The sequence below is a fragment of the Oncorhynchus tshawytscha genome, linkage group LG13 (assembly GCF_018296145.1).
Source record: "Oncorhynchus tshawytscha isolate Ot180627B linkage group LG13, Otsh_v2.0, whole genome shotgun sequence".
NCBI lineage: Eukaryota > Metazoa > Chordata > Actinopteri > Salmoniformes > Salmonidae > Oncorhynchus > Oncorhynchus tshawytscha.
In genome coordinates this window covers 69,502,345-69,516,104 of record NC_056441.1, presented here as the reverse complement: position 1 = coordinate 69,516,104, position 13,760 = coordinate 69,502,345, and the positions used below count along the sequence as shown (strand labels likewise).

At 41.7% G+C, this 13,760-nt stretch overlaps 1 protein-coding gene across 1 annotated transcript in view; it reads left to right on the top strand.

Annotated features, from left to right (window-relative positions):
- LOC112266151 (kin of IRRE-like protein 3) overlaps positions 1–10,394 on the top strand; it is a 132,226-nt gene extending 121,832 nt beyond the window's left edge. The window contains exon 17 of the mRNA XM_042294953.1: positions 5,627–10,394. Within this exon, the coding sequence (XP_042150887.1) occupies positions 5,627–6,103 (477 nt within the window). The 3' untranslated portion in view covers positions 6,104–10,394. The remainder of the gene's footprint in view (positions 1–5,626) is intronic.
- The last annotated feature ends 3,366 nt before the right edge of the window (positions 10,395–13,760 follow it).

Genomic DNA, 13,760 nt, shown 5'->3' with positions numbered 1-13,760 from the left:
TGTGTATGGCCCTAGAGGTTCAGGAGCCATGTCTTAGAATGCAGAGTACACTGGCACTACCAGTTACCAATAACTTCGAATGAAAACCATACAGCAAGCATAAAGCTAAATTGAAGTCGAAAGTTTACATACACTTAGGTTGGAGTCATTAAAACTCGTTTTTCAAACACTCCACACATTTCTTGTTAACAAACAATAGTTTTGGCAAGTCGTTTAGGACATCTACTTTGTGCATGACACAAGTCATGTTTCCAACAATTGTTAACAGAAAGATTATTTCACTTATCATTCACTGTATCACAATTCCAGTGGGTCAGCATTTTACATAAACTAAGTTGACTGTGCCATTAAACAGCTTGGAAAAATCCAGAAAAGGATGTCATGGCTTTAGAAGCTTTTGATAGGCTAATTGACATCATTTTGAGTCAATTGGAGGTGTACCTGTCAATGTATTTCAAGGCCTACCTTCAAACTCAATGCCTCTTTGCTTGACATCATGGGAAATTCAAAAGAAATCAGCCAAGACCACGTTCATCTGTACAAACAATAGTACGCAAGTATGAACACCATGGGACCATGCAGCCGTCATACCACTCAGGAAGGAGATGCGTTCTGTCTCCTAGAGATGAACGTACTTTGGTGCGAAAAGTGCATATCAATCGCAGAACAACAGCAAAGGACGTTGTGAAGATGCTGGAGTTAACAGGTACAAAAGTATCTAAATCAATAGTCAAATGAGTCCAATATCGACATAACCTGAAAGGCCAATCGGCAAGGAAGAAGCCACTGCTCCAAAACCACCATAAAAAAGCAAGACTACCGTTTGCAACTTCACATGGGGACAAAGATCGTATTTTTTGGAGCAATGTCCTCTGATCTGATGAATCAAAAATATAATTGTTTTGCCATAATGATCATTGTTATGTTTGGAGGAAAAATGGGGAGGCTTGCAAGCTGAAAAACACCATCCCAAACGTGAAGCACGGGGGTGGCAGCATCATGTTGTGGGGGTGCTTGCTCCCAGACAAACTAAACAATTTCTTTGCTCGCTTTGAGAACAATACAGTGCCACCGACATGGCCCGCTACCAAAACCTGCAGGCTCTCCTTCACTGCAGCCAATGTGAGTAAAACATTTAAATGTGTTAACCCTCGCAAGTCTGCCGGCCCAGACGGCATCACAAGCCGCGTCCTCAGAGCATGTGCAGACCAGCTGGCTGGTTTGTTTACGGACATATTCCAGTCCTTATCCCAGTCTGCTGTTCCCACCATTGTTCCTGTTCCCAAGAAAGCTAAGGTAACTGAGCTAAATGACTATCGCCCCGCAGCACTCACTTCCGAAGTGCTTTGAGAGACTAGTCAAGGACCCTATCACCTCCACCCTACCTGACACCCTAGACACACTCCAATTTGCTTACCGCCCCAATAGTTCCACAGACGACTCAATCGCAATCGCAATCACACTGCACACTGCCCTAACCCATCTGGACAAGAGGAATACCTATGTAAGAATGCTGTTCATCGATTACAAATCAGCATTTAACACCATAGTACCCTCCAAACTCATCATTAAGCTCAAAACCATGGGTCTCGACCCCGCCCTGTGCAACTAGGTCCTGGACTTCCTGATGGGCTGCCCCCATCTCCACCCCGCTGATCCTCAACACTGAGGCCCCACAAGGGTGCGTTCTCAGCCCTCTTCTGTACTCCCTGTTCACCCATGACTGTGTGGCCATGCACGCCTCCAACTCAATCATCAAGTTTGCAGACGACACTACAATGGTAGGCTTGATTACCAACAATGATGAGATGGCCTACAGGGAGGAGGTGAGGGCCCTCGGAGTGTGGTGTCAGGAAAACAACCTCACACTCAATGTCAACAAAACAAAGGAGATGATCATGGACTTCAGGAAACAGCAGAGGGAGCAGCCCCACATCCACATCGACGGGACAGTAGTGGAGAAGATGGAAAGTTTTAAGTTCCTCGGCATACACATCACAGGCAAACTGAAATGGTCCACCAACACAGAAGTGTGCGCAGCAGCGCCTCTTCAACCTCAGGAGGCTGAAGAAATTTGGCTTGTCACCAAAAACACTCACAAACTTTTACTGATGCACAATTGAGAGCATCCTGTCGGGCTGTATCACCGCCTGGTACGGCAACTGCTCTGCCCCCAACCGTAAGGCTTTCCAGAGGGTAGTGAGGTCTGCACAATGCATCACCGGGGGCAAACTACCTGCCCTTCAGGACACCTACACCACCCGATGTCAAAGGAAGGCCACCCGAGCCACTGCCTGTTCACCCCGCTATCATCCAGAAGGCGAGGTCAGTACAGGTGCATGAAAGCTGGGACCGAGAGCCTGAAAAACAGCTTCTATCTCAAGGACATCAATCAGACTGTTAAACAGCCATCACTAACTCAGAGTGGCCAACATACTGACTCAAATCTCTAGCCACTTTAGTATTAAAAATGTTGATGTAATAAATGTATCACTAGCCACTTTAAACAATGCCACTTGATATAATGTTTACATACCCTACATTACTCATCTCATATGTACTGTATATACTGTACTCTAAACCATCTACTGCATCTTGCCCAATGCGTTCTGCCATCGCTCATCCATATGTTTGTATGTAGGTATTCTTATTCATTTCTTTACACTTGTGTGTATAAGGTAGTTGTTGTGAAATTGTTAGATTACTTGTTAGATATTACTGCACGGTCAGATCTAGAAGCACAAGCATTTTGCTACACTCACATTAACATATGCTAACCATGTGTATGTGACAAATAAGATTTGATTTGATTTGCTTTGCTGCAGGAGGGACTGGTGCACTTCACAAAATAGATGGCATCATGAGGAAAGAAAACTTTTGGGATATATTGAAGCAACAGCTCAAGACATAAGTCAGGAAGTTAAAGCTTGGTTGCAAATGTGTCTTCCAAATGGACAGTGACCCCAAGCATACTTTCAAAGTTGTGACAAAATGGCTTAAGGACAACAAAGACAAGGTATTGGAGTGGCCATCACAAAGCCCTGACCTCAATCCTATAGAAAATGTGTGGGCAGAACTGAAAAAGAGTGTATGAGCAAGGAGGTCTACAAACCTGACTCAGTTACACCAGCTCTGTCAGGAGGAATCAGGACCAGCTCTGTCAGGAGGAACCTATTCACCCAGCTACCCAAAACATTTGACCCAAGTTAAACAATTGAAAGGCAATGCTACCAAATACTAATTGAGTGTATGTAAACTTCTGACCCACTGGGAATGTGATGAAATAAATAAAAGCTGATATAAATCATTCTCTCTACTATTATTCTGACATTTCACATTCTTAAAAAAAAGTGGTGATCCTGACTGACCTAAGTCAGGGAATTTTTACTAGGATTAAATGTCACGAATTGAGAAAAACTGAGTTTAAATGTATTTGGCTAAGGTGTATGTAAACTTCCGACTTCAACTGTATGTATGTGTATTGTAAAATGAGATTTGTAATCACTGATGGATGGTTTGGAAAAATTATTTCAGAACGTTTTTCTTCATCAGATAGAGAATCGTATGATACATTGTAATATTCATTAGTCACACTTCGGCAAAGCAGAATCAGTGTTAAACTTTCGTAATGAGAGTTCACTATTTCTGCAATCAAATCACTTAAAAGTGAAAAGAAATTTCCAGAGCCATTGTATTCAACCAAAACCAATAATTTATAATAGAACGCGTTAATTGCCTTCCTCATATTTTCACTGTAATGAAAGAGCTCTTAATGTGACAAAAATTAAGTGCTAGAATTGCAGTATGCTCAATCAACAATACTTGTTATGCCAGAGAAGCCCCATTACTGCTACTTTAGATACAGTTTGGAGGACTTGGTGAGTCTGTGCCTCGCAAAGGAGAAGCTTTTAATTTGTCAACACTGTGACAACAGATATATTACTGTATGTTAATAGCACTATAACAGACTCACAAAATCCAGCTCACTATACCTGTCTGGACCTTCTGTACAAGCAACAGGTATTAAACCTTCCCTCTGAATAATAGGTGGCCATCCTGTACCTTTCTATGTTGATAATGAGCAGTCTTTGCACTGCTTTTGTTCCAGACCCTTCTCACGCACGACACAAGTTCTTGTTATTTCAACATAAACACTCACTTGGAGTGGAATATAAGTCAGTTGCGGAAGCTATAGTTAAAACAGACAGGCAAAGAGTCAGTATGGGGTCTTTTAACAAGAGGCCCCCTGGTTCTCAGATATGCAAATTCCTCAATTAGACTAGCACTGTGCTGTTCACTTCATCATTACCTCACTCTGCATGCAGAGTTTAGCACATCTACAGTGTGGGAGATATGGCATAATCCTTCTGAAGAAATAAATATTGAAATAAGAACCCCCTTCAAACGAGACACACAGATAATATCATTAGACTGTGGAACAAACAACTTACTATGGGTAATGTCCAATTCAGGATCACCCCACGAACGCAAAAACGAATCAGGAGCTGAAAACAAAATTGTTGTCCTGTTTATTTATGCCATTGTACAGATGATTGTTCACCCAGTACACAAGAGTATTCATCTGGTGTTCTGTCTGCATACCTGTTCCCATTGGACCTGGCTCTTTTGATCCACACTGATGACTGTGTGTATGGGAGGAGATCACCGGGGACCAGACACCAGATAAGGGGACACAAAGTCTGATAATGACACTCATAATGAGGATTCTCTCAGGTTGTCATAGCTGTGCCATTTCGCCATGATTAGCATGGCTCCTCTGGGATCCAGCATTGTTCTCGTTGGGTTTGACATTCACGTTCATTCTCACAGCCTTGTCACGGCTGCTTCTTAGCAACAGCATCGTGGAGGCAAGAGCCAGGAGCTGTGTGACAACAGCAACCTCGGCACTGCAACCATGGCGCATTGTGCTCGTTGGGTTTGACATTCACGTTCATTCTCACAGCCTTGTCACGGCTGCTTCTTAGCAACAGCATCGTCGAGGCAAGAGCCAGGAGCTGTGTGACAATAGCAACCTTGGCACGGCAGCCATGGCTCCACACGAGTCATTTATTTTGCATACATCAAATTCAAGACTTTGTTTTCACAAACCGTTTTGGGCCCAATTAAACTGGGGTATTAGTGAACTTTGGGAGGACTTGTTGGCTGCCAAACTGAATCATCAAGGCCTGTTAATTAGCAAGTAACATGATTGTAGAGGTTTATGCAAAAGAAGACTAAATCATAATATTGAGCTTTAGCTACTATTTTTCCTGGTTCAGACCTGACACATGCAGCAGCAGCCGGTTTCCTTATTTATATGCCAATTTGAATGGTAATTAAAGCCAGTTTGACCTTGACACTGTTTAAGCTATGAGAAGAATAAATACATATAAACGATGGGATGATTTACTTTAGTCTGTTTTCCTCCAGAGATGTACTGCTTTTCAGACTTCTGCCTCACTTAGAAAAATATTTTCTTGTGGTCTATTGTGCTTTGCCAACAAGGCATACCCAGTGGGGTAATTTTTCAAAATTGACAATGACAAAAATAATTCAACTACTTTAACTTTCTCATCTCCTCTCCTCCTCTCTTATATTCTCTCCTCTCCCATATTGCCTCCTAAAGGACCCCACCAATGGATACTACAGTGTCAACACCTTCAAGGAGCACCACTCCACCCCCACCATCACCCTTCAAGGTAACCAGACTACAGAGATGCGGAATCCCACCGCTGCCACCACCGGGGGCAAGCAGAGGGTACCCACGGGCATGTCCTTCACCAACATCTACTCCACCCTAGGTGCTGGGCCAAACCGCCTGTACGACTACAGCCAGCGCTTCGTGCTGGGCATGGGCAGCAGCTCCATCGAGCTGTGCGAGAGAGAGTTCCAGAGAGGATCACTCAGCGACTCCAGCTCCTTCATCGACACGCAGTGCGACAGCAGTGTGAGCAGCTACAGCAAGCAGGACGGCTACGTGCAGTTCGACAAGGACAGCAAGGCCTCCGCCTCCGCCTCCTCCTCATCCCACTACTCCCAGTCCTCCTCCCAGAACTCAGACCTCACACGGCCCCTCCAGAAGCGCATGCAGACCCACGTCTGACCTGACAGCCAGAGAGGGCCTGCCTGTTCTGGGGCATCCAGCCATGGGTTGGAACTATGGGAAACATACAGCTTCCTGAAAGGGACCTACGTTTCAAAGCACATGATGTGTTGGTGAGAAGCCTTGAAATAGGTGGCTTTAACTCACATTGGACTTGTTCATAATTCTCTGTGTTCCAACCAGTGTTTCGAAAACCTGGCATTCCCCCCACATCCCATCCTAAGCTCATCAGAAACCACCTCCTGTTGTCCAGTTCTTCACTTAGTAAATAAAGGCCCCATAAACCATAAACATACAGTAGCTGTGCCACAGAGAGCTCTTTTGCCAACATGGACACAACTCAAGTGTGGAGGTGGTTGTTGCACTGATAGACAGTGGAAATAGGCTCCCATATAAGGTAGCAAAATAACCAAACGCTGTGGCTGGGGGCTAGCAAGTTGTCTTTAAAACAAAGCGGGACCACTCTCTTACGGGTGGCAAAAGTCACCCATCACTTTGTATGTGTAAGCCAATATTCTGCTGCTCTCTTATAGTTCTAAGCACAACTATGAATGTGTGTTAAATGTCAAAGCTTCTCCTCTCTCTTATACCCTTTCCCCCCAGCCTCCCCTCACACACGCTCTATGTTACGTTTGGCTGATCCAACTTCATCCCTTGTGTAAGTGGAGTAGGACTCTCAAAATGTGTCCAGACTTGCCAAACAATTAACCAAAGGCAGTCTTTTCCCCGGGGTTCCCAGCCCTCAGAACTCTACAGATAAGGAGGCCCGTGATCTCAACCGGAAAGCTTGAGTTGACGTTTCAGAATTTGTGACCCTGAGATAACGGAATAATATCAGTGTACATTACGCATATTTTATTCAGCATTCTTTATTTTTACTCAGATGCTTGATTTAATTTGTTTTGAGGACTCGGACTGGGAAATGCGAGTAGAGTTTGTTCCCATTTTTTCTTCTTGCCTTGAGTGGGACTGTTTGAAATGCCGAGAGACATTTCTTGAGACAAACTTTTACATTCAGAAGCAGAACGGTGTGTGTTCTAATTTAAAGAAGGGGGTTGGTTTCTCAGTCAACCTGTCGGCACCATGCCAGCTCAAATGGAGGGGAGCATAGCTGCCTGACTATAATGTCTGTCCTACCCATGTAATGTGAAGTCTCTCATACTAACTGCTTTATATCATCAGCCATGTCCACATGATAGGATGCTGCCTGCGGAACCAAATGTAAACATTGTGTATCAGAGCTTTTCATCATGTGGCTTTCCCAATACCATGTTAATACTGGAGCTCAGTCAATCCAGACTGTATACCTACTGTGATCTAGCTGCTCATCGAAGGAAATGGATAGGAATATGTGATGTAAATTGTTGTTTTGATTTCTGGTATTTTGTTCATTTGGCTGCTGTGAGACTACTGTATAAACACTGACTGTTTTAAGTGAGTGTATTGTACATGCCAGATATGGAATTTCACTTTCTTCACCATTATCATTGTTGGCATTTTATTTGAGAGATTAGGGACACACAGAAACAAATCCCATCACTGATAAAGACAAACGCACTTGTATGGTAGATCCACAATGCCTCCTCTCTGCTAGCTAGCCTGCTGTGGAGGGCAACACAGTAACATGAAACACAGGACATGTCACATACAGGACAAGTAGTGCTACACTAGACAAGACCAACCACAGTAATGTTAAACTAACACAGCACATTCTATTGGATGCGATAATCAATGTGGTGGTGTTGGTGATAATGACTAAAATATACAGTACATAATTTTGCCACCACGCTACATATCACCACGCACCATACAGTCAGGCCTGAGCTACCATACAGTACAAGACTTACGAGTCCTCCATTGTGGATGTTTTAAATGGGTGCATGTACATTAATTCTCAAGCGCAGTTCTTGGAGTGTCAGTTAGTTACATTATATTACTCGTCTGCAATTTACCCTCGCAAATACGTCAAATGTTACATCATCAGTTAGTATTCAAAAGTCTATAAAAGCTGTTTGCCTGTGGGTGGCTTCTAGGTCTGGACAGACAGACCCTGCTTTCTAACATCAGTTTGATCGGTATTAGATAAAGCATTAGAGAAGGGTAAAATGTTGCCTAATGCCAGAAAAACAACGTTCCAGTTTTACCGCAATACAGTGGACACCGAGTTGCAATGATGATGTCATTTCCTGTTTTTCAAAAATCTAAAACAGTCCTCTCTTATCTCATCATTTTGCATTAGTCTTCCTCTGCGGGACTACTCGGCCAATGGAATAGATATCAAATGTTTAACTAGTCTTTCACTTGTGTTGTCTTGCTGAAAATTTTAAATCCTGTATAAGAGTTAGACAGTACCTACGACAAATGAGAAAGTTGTTGCTGTAAGCACTTTACATGTGATTATATTCAAGGCATTTCAATGGGCTTTTCTACTTGAGTGGTGGTGGTTTGACTCTAATTTTACAAATGGATTGGCGCCCATTGTGCGGCTTAAACACAAAAAGGTCTGTTTCAATGCTGATAATCCAGTTTGCCGCTTAGAACACTGTATATAAATCTCAAATTCTCTCTGTATATAATTTTGCTGTTATTTCTTTTCTCAGTCAGTTTTCAGTATATTAGGGCAAAACAAATCCCTATGTCGTCAATATTGTACAGACAGACAATCAATTATCCGTCCCTTTTTTTCTCTCTCAGCATTCGTCTCCCACCAAGCTTGTCTTTGCAAACGAGTGATTTGTGTGAGCAGTTTTTAATCTCTTTGTGGCAGTCTCTCTCACACAGTCACACGGTCAAAGCTGTTTGGCTCTAGGGTTTGGCACGGGAACTGTTCATGGGGTGAGATAGAAGCTAGAATGTCCCTAGAGAAAAGAGACTCTCTTCCATGTGCTTCAGTTCCCAGATACAGCATTGTCTTACTGATGGGTTAGAATAATACCAACTGACTCGGGCCGCAGTGCAGCAACTCCAAACACGCAATGTTTTTTAGGTTTTATAACATCTCCCTTTGTGTGACCAGCAAACTGGATGGATTAATAATTGAAATGCCACTCTACCAACTAGGGTTGAATATCTTCCCGGTATTTTACAAATGTTCCATCCCAAGAATAAATCACTTTTCTCCCGGGTAACCCAGTATTTCCCGCCAAAGCCGGAAGTGTCAAAAGCATTATGAATCATATAATTTGGCCTATGTCTGACTAGAGCTTTGATCGAAAATTCAACCCTGATGCTACCTGAGCCTGATGAGCCATACATTAAATACATTTAATGAACCCAAAAAAGTCTAAATGATTGTGCCGATATCCAATACATAGAGTATATGATACGCACGACAGAAAAACATAAAAGCCCATAGTTGTAGCTAGCTATATGCTCTCTTGGGTAAATAAATTAAACTAGCTCTAATAGGCTATTCTTTTTGAGTGTGAACTGTATTACTGTACTGTATTGTATTATACTGTATTATATGGACTAGAATTATGTACATCATTCAAATCATGATAAAGCAGGGAGGGAAAATGTGATTCTGGTGCAGCACATACGGCCTAAAAAGTTACAAGTATAGGCTAGAATCTATTTATAATTTTCAAATATAATAGGGCCTATTTGTATAATTAGTAGGCCGACGCTTATATACCTTTCATAATATTTCCCATAATGTTACTGGACTACCTCCTCTTCCTCTCTCTATTGTTGCTTCATTTCTTCCTAGCGTTGAACAGATAGCATAAATGAAATAACTTTTGTTGTCCTTATTGTCATCATTCTGATGACACCCTTGAATAATATAGGACAAAAATTAGATGCAGAAGGCTTTCACTTCTCTTCACAAAGATTGAATGGTTAGCCTATGGGCCTAAATAAATAACTGCTATAGCCTACCATCATCGTCCGTTTGCTCTTCTTTCAAACTTCCCGTAAGTTATATTGGCTGCTGTATTTAACATTCATCAAGCAAGAGCTCACATCCCTCTTTGAATAGTCTATTGGAATAAGAAATGCTAAAAACTATTTTGTCCAGCAAGCTATTCTAGTCTTGCTTTTCCTGCATGGGACTCCAAGAGCTAAGGAGAGTTTTTTAAGTTAAGGAGAGAGGGCAGCAGAGCACAAGTATGTCCATATTGCGCAAGACACAGAGGCTGTAAGTTAGAAGCTTATTATGCATAACCCATCATTAACTAGCTAAATATAAGGCTAATGATGTATATAATTTATAACCTGAAAGAGGTAGGCTAAGACATCTATATATATATATATATGGGGTGGCAAGTAGCCTAGTGGTTAGAGCATTGGTCCAGTAACCGAAAGGTTGCAAGATCCCAAGCTGACAAAGTAAAAATCAATCATTCTGCCCCTGAACAAGGCAGTTAACTCACTGTTCCTAGGCCATCATTGAAAACAAGAATTCGTTCTTAACTGACTTGCCTAGTTAAATAAAGGTTAAAAAAATATATCAATCTAGAACAGGATTAAAAGGGCTGTCTGTCCCCACCCTGAGCGTTGTTGATTCATCATGCAGAGTCCGTAGAGAAGCCAGACTTAGACATTGCATATAATTTAACAGTTCCATTTAACGCCATGCTGTTCATATAAATAATGTATTATAATTTGCCGGTTTCTTGCAGTTATTTATCCAGGGAAAAGGGAGTGGTAACTGGGTTCCCTCCATTCTACCCTACTACCAAGCCCCAACTTCCAACTCGCTACCGTGGGAGTCTGTGTATCACCTGTGCCATGCTCATCACATGCACTGCAGTGGGAATCAAAGCCCATGTGGGTACGCATACACCAGTCTGCATGTTTGACCTGAGGACGGGTGTTTGTTTGGCACCAGCTGGTGCTGTTTGCCATGCTGTAGAAATATGCCTTGGCCAAACAGATGAATAAATAAGCCCACAACAATAACATGGGGTTGCTGCACTTACCTGATAAAACACAGCATCCATTTGCCAGGGTCAATGAGACAGGGAGGTAAATGCTCTATTTTTCAGTGGTATTGATGACCATTGTTTGGTCCACAATTTCCCCATCCCACAAAGCTGTTTCTGAGGTAAAGGAGAGAGGGGGAGCTTGTCTCAGATTGGTGGATAGTTCTCTTTGAAATGATTTCTGTGCCCAGTGGCTATATTGCATCAGTGACCTTTGCTTGGTCTGAATTAAATATTATAAAAAAATCTATGAAGAATTATATCATGCCTAACACTAACACTGTCATAATGTAGCTCTGCCTGAAAATGGTTGTTTATGGTTATGTATAGTTTCTCGCAATGAATTATGTCTTTACCAACACTAAGAGAGCGGGCACATGAGAAGATGCCAACCGAACTGGAAAAACTGACAGTCAATCACATTTACAGTGTAAATGCCACAACACTCTCCATTTTCATTTCTACCTATCAATATCTTGTTAGTCTTTCAATAACATGCTACAAAAAGCTTTTGACATGGAAGTTTTAAAAGTCAATGTACAAAGTGAATCATCAACGTATATACTGTAATGTAAAGAGAAAGTGAACATTGTACTGGGTAAACCACTATTTTCAAGCAGTGGCCCTCTGTATTTAAAACAAATGAAAAAAATATGAAAAAAATGTATTTTACCTGTACTGGTCTGTGAATCTATGATGCTTTTGCTCTGTATATTTGGGGAATAAAAAAAAAATTATAACAAAAAATATAAAACTGTCTGAACGTGTCTTCATTTCAACATCAAGAGTGCTTGTTTATTTGTCTTTGTGAGAAGGGTTAGTGTTGATGTGTGAGTGCTTGTCTACATACAGTAGCTGTATGATTATAATACAGGTTAGGAAAAAATGCTCTTAAACATTACAATCAGCTCACCATCTGACCAGATGTAGAATTCCCATTAAGGATCAAATATGTGGGAAGGGAAAGAAAGAGGCGACTGAGACATAACATATGTGTACCAAGGAATTATCCTTCTCACAGTGTTAGCTGCAGTCTTGAAATCCTGAAATTCAGACAGCATTCTCTCTCTTTGTGAGCCCTGAAAGGCTATGAAAAGGTTTTTCTCTACATCAAATAAGTAACTAGACAGACTGTGCACTTGTTGTTCCTGCATGTTATGAAAGTTCCTTCAAAGCCAATGCCACAACAAGTTCTCAAATTCTCTCATGGTCTTATAATTTAACACCTACAGTACCTGTCATTGAAAATGTTTCTTGAAATAAAGTATATCTGATTATTAACACAGCATCTGCATAGAGGGAAAATATCAAATGAATTAGAACATCAATAAACTAATTCAACACAACCCAGAAGGTACATACTTGGTTATATCAACGTTACAGTGAAGTCGTCCTCGTTTACTTCACCAATGCATTTTAAACACATGTTCCTGACTGACCTTTAATTATTACATTTCCAGACAAAGTAAGGGGCTAACTCCACCTCTCTCTCCCCAAACCCTCCCAGGGCATCATCACCTATTCCCAATTACCCACAAATGCAGGATTGTTCCCGAAATGACTCCCAAATTACTCTGCATCCTCCCAAATGAGTGATTACAGCAGGTTATTGTGTTGTGAATTACTTTGCCTGATAATTGGATTTGAAATCCAATTTGACAAAAGGACCAAAATTGGTGCGGACGGCAGAAACAGCATTTGATGCGCTGAAACACTCCATTACAGAATTATCTACAGACAGATAATACATGGCATTTGAGAGGAGGCAGAGAGAGATGGAAAGAGGGAGGGAACTGTACAATGAAGGCCTGCGTAGTGAGGTCCGATTTTCAAATTATGTCTGATTGTGTGTGTTATTCCGATAAACAAATCCTAACAAAGGTGCTCCCTCTCTTAAGTCCAAACCAGTAACCTTAATGGTTGTACCCAGTAATATTAATTTAACTTCTCTCAAAACTGCCTCGTACCTTGGTTCTCTATATCTATTCTATTCTTGTAGACATATGCCCGACCAGTATTCATCTACATGTTTCCTCATTGTGTCCTTATGTGATATTGAATAGAGTTGAGTGACACGTCAATACTTGGCAAAGTCCTGCACTGGTGTAGCCTCAATGCAATTGCCTGTAAAATGCCTCGCTTACTCCCTTATTTGTTTAAGGGCAGCTGTTGCAGTGGAAAACTCATTATACCAACATCTGTCTTTTAGTAAATGATGGATCCTCTATCTAAAGCCTCCAACAAAAGCTTTCATAAAATGACTGATTTATAGGCAGCCTGTGTTTTTTTTCTCTCTTTGAACCCAAAAAGTTCTAACCAACTAAAAAATTGGACAATGGAAAATCCGCTTTAAATTTACCACATACCAGCAAAAGGAGGACAACGGGCCTTGTTCCGGACCCACCTTGGTTGGTGATTTTAATGCAAGGACAATGAAATCCATTTTACTTCATTTTACCAGCATGTCACCTATGAGACAAGAAGCGCCAAAACTCTACATCACCTTTACTCCACACACAGAAGCACCTACAAGGCCCTCCCTCGCCCCTGTCATGACGTTGGCCTCTTTGGGATTAGCAAGCCCCACCCCCTCTCCCTGCCTCCACCTTTTCTCCTTCAACTAGGTTGCTGTGGTCAGAGAGACGTCGTAAATTCCTGAGGATCTCCTCATGGACACACAGTATAGAGAGAGTCAATTTTCATAGACGACAAAGGAAATCCTTCCACCT